This window comes from Mauremys reevesii, linkage group 15 (assembly GCF_016161935.1).
Source record: "Mauremys reevesii isolate NIE-2019 linkage group 15, ASM1616193v1, whole genome shotgun sequence".
Taxonomy (NCBI): domain Eukaryota; kingdom Metazoa; phylum Chordata; order Testudines; family Geoemydidae; genus Mauremys; species Mauremys reevesii.
Genome location: NC_052637.1, coordinates 31,476,323 through 31,482,322, shown reverse-complemented (window position 1 = coordinate 31,482,322; position 6,000 = coordinate 31,476,323). Strand labels below are relative to the sequence as shown.

Here is a 6,000-nt window from a genome sequence, read left to right as displayed (position 1 = left end):
TCCACCTCTGCCAGTGACTTGTTATGACACCTCACTGCCCTGTGCAGGAAGAGGCACCAAGATCTAGTGCTGAAGAGGGCTAAGTATCAGCTGCATTTATGATGTCCAGGAAGATGAGTTGGGTTCCTTGTGCAGTTGCTGTGCTAGGAACCCTGCCTGCTACTCACTGTAGATACAACATTTGAGGTTAGTACGTGAGCCATACAGAGGCAGGGATGAGACTAGGCCTGAAGCATCTTCACTCCACCAGCAGCCCCTGGGCAGGGCAGCAGCTGTGATCTCTTTCCGCACAAAACACCTCTCTGTTCTTTTGCCAGAGCCGGGAGAGGTGGCAGCTCAGCGAGAGAAGGCAAATGAGGAAACACATTAGTCACGCCAACCCCTGGCTATCTTGTGACAGTAAATGAAAAATTAGCAGGTAGGTGATGTCTCCTCCTGAGGCCTTTGATCCTGCTGTGACTATAATGAGACCAAGTGACTGAACACAAGGGAGTTAATAGAAATAAGATACAGAATAGCAAAGGGCTTTTTCTAAACCCTCTGGAGTTAAATTAAATACACTTCTCCTGATTTCTATTCAACAGCTCAACTCTCCTCGCATCAAGCTTTGTTTGGGTGTGAAAAAAGGCCAGGCAGTGGCTGGATTGAATTACCGTGTTAACCAAACATGGGCAAATAGACTGTGCCTGTGAGGATTTACACCCAGTTAAAAACCCATCAGTGAGTGTAGCATCTCCAGGGGAGTTCCCCTCATTGCATATTTACCAAGTGAGCCCAGATCTGGCAAGTAGCACCCAGCAACACTAGTGTACAGCACAGCTCCTAGGCGCCGACTCCATGGGTGCTACAGGGCTGGAGCACACACACACCCTGGCAGTCATCTCCCCATTAGCTCCTCCCCCAGCACCTCCTGCCCACCAGTGAACAGCTGTTCAGCAGCGTGCAGGAGGTGCTAGGGAGGAGCCGGGGGGGGGGGGGAGAAGCGGTCAGCGCAGGGGCAGGAAGAGGTAGGGTGGAGTGGGAGTGGGGCCTGAAGTGGAGGTCGAGCACCCCCTGACAACTCAAAGACGGCGCCTCTGGTACAGCTTCCTGTTAGACAGCTACCACCTTGTATCCCAGTTACCATTTCACACACCCCCTCCCCAGGAAAACATAGACTTGGTCCCTGCTCCCGAAGTCAGTGGACGTAGGTGCAGACCCCAGGGCCTGGCTGGAGAGACAAGTGCAGGATTCTAGTCAGACCCTCAGCTTGTGTGCATGAGTAAATCAGTGTAAATCCACTGATTTCACTAGAGCTCAGCTGATTTGCACAAGCTGAGAATCCGACTCATTCACTTAACCATTTGCAGGCCTTCCGGATGAAAAGGCGGCTCTCTGCATGTTAGATATCAGTAGAAACCTTGGCAAAAATGACCCTGAGTTTGGTTCAGAATGATGGCAGAATTAGAGAAATAAGATTTAAAACGTCTCTTTAATGACCTGGGCATGGCCTTGTGAGTTCTCGCTTTAAGAAACCAAAATGTGAAGAAAACTATTGAAACTATCCTAAGGAATGTGGGTGTTCCTGTCCCTGGTGTGGTCCCCATTCATTAGCAGGACCATTTAAAGCAGTGCAGCGTTAGAAGCCGGACAGTCACAGTTGGGGGGTGGGGAGCAGGGCTGGAAGATGTCCCCATCTTTTCACAGAGAGCAGAGCTGTGGGCATGCGCCCCCCGGTTAACTGGAACCAAAAATAAATGATTGACATTGTACTGGATACTTTATAGCTATAGCCACATATGACTGACTGAGCATTTCAATTGGACAAGACACAACCAAGAGCATCACACTGCCCATGTTAAGTCCCAGTGCCCAGCAATGGAAGACGTCAGAATTCACACATTAAAGTGCCTTCTACAGTTAGGTTTGTGCCCCGTATCAAATAGCTGCTGCTTTATTATTTTTTGGTCCACCAATAGCTGAAGAAATGGGAAAAGATCTTTCGGCTGGTGCCAAAGAGCAGGGGGAACTCATGGACTGAGATTTTAGAGTCTCCTTTATGGGATCAATCCCCAAGAATCACACCTGAAGCTGTTATCTCCAGATGGTGTGTGACAGCAGTAACATGGATATAGGCCAAGTAACAATAGCCCTAACCCTGCCCCCCTCTGTACCCTCACACCTCAGACTCTAGGCTAGAGATTCGTCTCCAGGACCGAGCAGCGTAAGGACTGTTCATCCTCTGGGCTGCCAGGAGGTCCCTCCTCTCCGTATTGACCATCTGGAGGAAGGACGGCTCTGCTCTGCTTCGCTCTGTACAGTCTCTGTACACGCTGTCGAAGTACATGGTCCTCCGGCTGTCCTCCTGGACCAAGTAGTCCCTGCTCCTGGGTGCCCAGGGAGCCCGAGTGACACAGGGCTGGCTGGTCCTGGAGTGTTCGCAGAGCCGGGGAGGCCCCTGGTAAAGCCGCCCCAAGTACATAGGCAGGTTAGTATAGGAGTTCATGTACGCGTACTGTTTGTGCACCACGGTGGAGGAGGCCCGGTGCATGCCAGTGGCATTCTGTAGGCACGCCTCCCCGTAAGAGGGTAGCCTCGCCGCCTGAGAGTGCAGGAACCGCTGTCCTTTCCAAGAGAGCCTGGAGTTTGCCTCCATGCGTTTTCTGTTGCACATAGCACTGGGCCTGAGGGCTTCAGTGGGATAGTACATTGGTGTCTGCCTCAGCACCACACCAGCTTTGGGGAATAGATCTGGCACATCCCCTCGGGCGGAAGACTTGCCATTGTATCTCCGGATGCCTAGGGAATGGTGTTTCTCATTCTGCTCCCAGGCAGACCTCAGCAGGCTGGCTCTCCTGTTCGGCTTCTCCTTGCCCAGAAGAGGTAGCTCCACTGGTTCTGGTTCCTTGAACACAGTAACTAAGGGCCTGCAAGGCCTGTCGGCTTTTGAGAAGGAGCTGTGCATGCAGTCAGGAGGCAAGAAAGGGCTCTTCTCGGAAGTGGAAAACAGCTTTGCCAACTGGGCTGGGCCCCTGTGTCCTCCTTCCCCATACACCAGGTGAACATTTGGTGGGAGCCTCTTTTCCTCTCCCCTGGACACAGGGCGCTTGTGCTCTTTGTAGATGTCTGGGAGAGGAAGCTCCCTTTGAGTTTTCAGTGGTGAGAGGGGAGTGCTCAGGTGGTTTCCCAGGGGCACGTGGCTCCCGAAATGGGATGGAGGCATGGTTCTCACCAGGAGGTGCGGAAAGCCACCCACGGTGGAACCTGGAAGAACTTTATCCCCAGAATAGCTTCCTCTAAACTTTAGGGGGTGAAGTATTGGAGGTTGCTCATTTACCGCCCTCCAGTTTTCATTAGCTGGCAGCCTGGAGTCCACAAAGGGCTGTTGGGGAGCAGGGATGGGTGGTGGAACAGTCCTCTGGGCACAGTCCCGTCCAAGCTTCTCTGTTGTGGCCACATTGGAGGAGTAGGGTGGCCTGTTGGACACACTGGTGTTCTGGACAACAAGCTGAGGAGTGTGAAGGGAGAACGTGGTCTGGAGGTTTTCGCTCCGGTTCGTCCAGTTCTCAATGGTGCGCGTGGCATTCTCAAGGGAGCTCCCAACAGTGGCTGTTGACACCATGTCCTTGGCAGCCTGCAGCATCTTCAGCACGTTGGCTTGGGCAGAGTTAGCGGTGACATCGGGAGTGCGAACACGAACAGGGCTCTCCAGATTCTGGACTCCATTGAAACAGCTATAAATGCCCTGAAAAGCAGAGAGAGAAAAAGTGGCCAGAGCAACCCTGAGTGCAGGGGGCATAGGGAGGGAGGTGAAGAATGATAAATCAGTGAATCTTGGGCCCTTGGAAGGGATGAGCCAGGGCAATCCCTCATGTACAAGCTCCATGTTCATGCTGGATAAAGCGGATAAATACTACAGAACAATGATAAACACCCATAGTTGAGATGAGAGCAGCCCAGGACTGGCCTGAGGTCACATTGCTGTGGGCCAGGAATATCGTCTACTGTGCAAAGATCTCTGTATTACTTCCAAACACCCCAATTCCAAACATCTTCCCTTTTTGATAACAGTTTCCTCCCACTAGTGACCCAGTGGACTCATCCCCAGAACAAGCACTTTGATCAGCAGTGGAACTTGAAGGCAGAACACTATCAGTCCCCATGCCTAGCCAACAAGCATGTCTCCACGATGTCTTCCTCCTGCCTAGAGAAACCCAGACCTTAGTCTTCCCCTCAGTTCTCTCATTCACTCACCAGCCTCGCTTTGAACAGCATCCCCATTAACTTTGGTTTCACGCCAAATGAGGTGAGGGCTTGTTGGAGCACGAGCCATATACTAAATTCAAGGCATTTCACGTGCGATAAGCTATCTTGGCCTGGGAATGTGAAAGTGACAAGGCCAGGGACTGGCGCATCCTTTCATTATTCCTTTCCTTGGTGCACTTTTAACTGGCGCTGGATTATTTCATGTGAATTTAGGGCTGGGAAAAGGCTCCCACCAGAGAACCCCGCAGCCCTTCAGACAAGAGGCTTGTTTTTATCCACAGAACACAGACACTGTGGGCAACACAAGCTTCCTCCCTCCTGCCCCATCAATGTGCCTCTGACTTGATCTGGAAGGACGTCTCTAAGGGGGAGAGGACAGGCCCAGTCAGTCCTTGGGCCAGTTGTGAAGTGGATCTTTTATTCAGAATGTTATCCCCAAGGAGCAGAACCGAGCCCACATATCCCTCTCACGCAGCCACCAAAGAGCCAGCAGATGTCGGCAACTTTTGGTTACTCATCAGGACCATATTCTGGTCAGTAGCCTAGAGGCAAAATACTCCACATCCCATTACCAGACACATCCACTCAGCCCGTGCTCCTGGTGACAAACTAGCCTCTCCTGAATAAATAAGCTCAATAAAGAGTGACTGGGGGGGAAACATGGCCACGTAGTGGAAACATGTGGGGGAGGCACTTACCCTGCTTATGGCCAGAAGGAAGTCAAGTTTGTGCGACTTGGGGACAGAGTGGCGCAGTTTCCAGTACACCAGGTGCTCCCAAGCAAAGACCAGCAGGCTCAACCCCATGGCCACCAACAGCATATAGAAGACTCCGGCCATGTTGTCAATGTCTAGCTTGCTGCTCATCACCTCGTTCTTCTCATTCTGGCAGATCCCCGACAGCCACACGGTCTCCAGTTTCTGGGTTTCCCCTGGGAAACAATTACACACACAGGGACAGACTGAGGTTCTAGCCAGGTGCATCCTGTGCCCCTGCAGCATGAGGCACTGACCCCCTCACTTCACAGTCTAATGTCTATGTTGTTTTAGGAGCAGAAAAGAAATCCACTGTGTCCCAGAAGTTATTAATAGAATTCTCCTCTATTCAGCCTTTAGGATTTCTGCCCGGTTTGTGCCTTCACAGAACTCTCCTAGATTTGGACGTGTGATAGCCTTTTTCTGACTCCTTGATTTCTTCCCCTCCGCACCCATCTCTTTTCTCCCCATAATTCTCTTCCTCTGTCCTGATCTGCCTCTTTCCCCCCTCCTCCCCGCATAGCTCTGTTACATTTTACTCCTGAACATCCGGCTTCTCTCCCCCGCATGCCTTTATACTTTGCACACAGATCACTTAAGGTCTCAAAGCTGCCAGGAGAGTTTTATTGCCTATTAGCGGGAAGAGAGAGATTGCAGAGAGAATAATGTCCAGGAGAGGCTGCGCCCAATTGAATGTTAACCACAACCAACCTGACAGAGAAGAACAGCTTTCTGAATGCTTCTTGATGCTTCCCCTAATGCACAGCTCAGACCACAGACTGACTGCTTGACTACACAGAGTCCAGCTGGGGCTCCCTAAGGTACCAGGAGACCAAGAGATTCAAAGCCGCGTGCCATAGATGACTTCCATGTGGCAGGTGGAGGAGAAAGCTAGGGCCAGGATTCCCAGCTGGTACACATCTACACCAGCTGAGGATCTCGCCCCTAGATTACAGGGATGGAGCCCTAGATGTCTGGGGTAATTCCCAACGTATGTGCT

At 51.6% G+C, this 6,000-nt stretch overlaps 1 protein-coding gene across 3 annotated transcripts in view; it reads right to left on the bottom strand.

Moving 5' to 3' along the window:
- Window positions 1–1,452: 1,452 nt before the first annotated feature.
- The window catches only part of GRIN2C (glutamate ionotropic receptor NMDA type subunit 2C), a 46,934-nt gene continuing 42,386 nt past the window's right edge, over window positions 1,453–6,000 (bottom strand). For 2 of the 3 annotated variants that reach the window (XM_039501915.1, XM_039501913.1), the window contains exons 12-13: window positions 4,944–5,176; window positions 2,156–3,724 (exon numbers count right to left, since the gene is read on the bottom strand). In XM_039501915.1, coding sequence (XP_039357849.1) covers window positions 2,156–3,724; window positions 4,944–5,176 — 1,802 coding nt within the window. Of the gene's footprint in view, window positions 3,725–4,943; window positions 5,177–6,000 lie in introns of all 3 variants that reach the window. The other variant, XM_039501914.1, reaches the window with a different exon arrangement.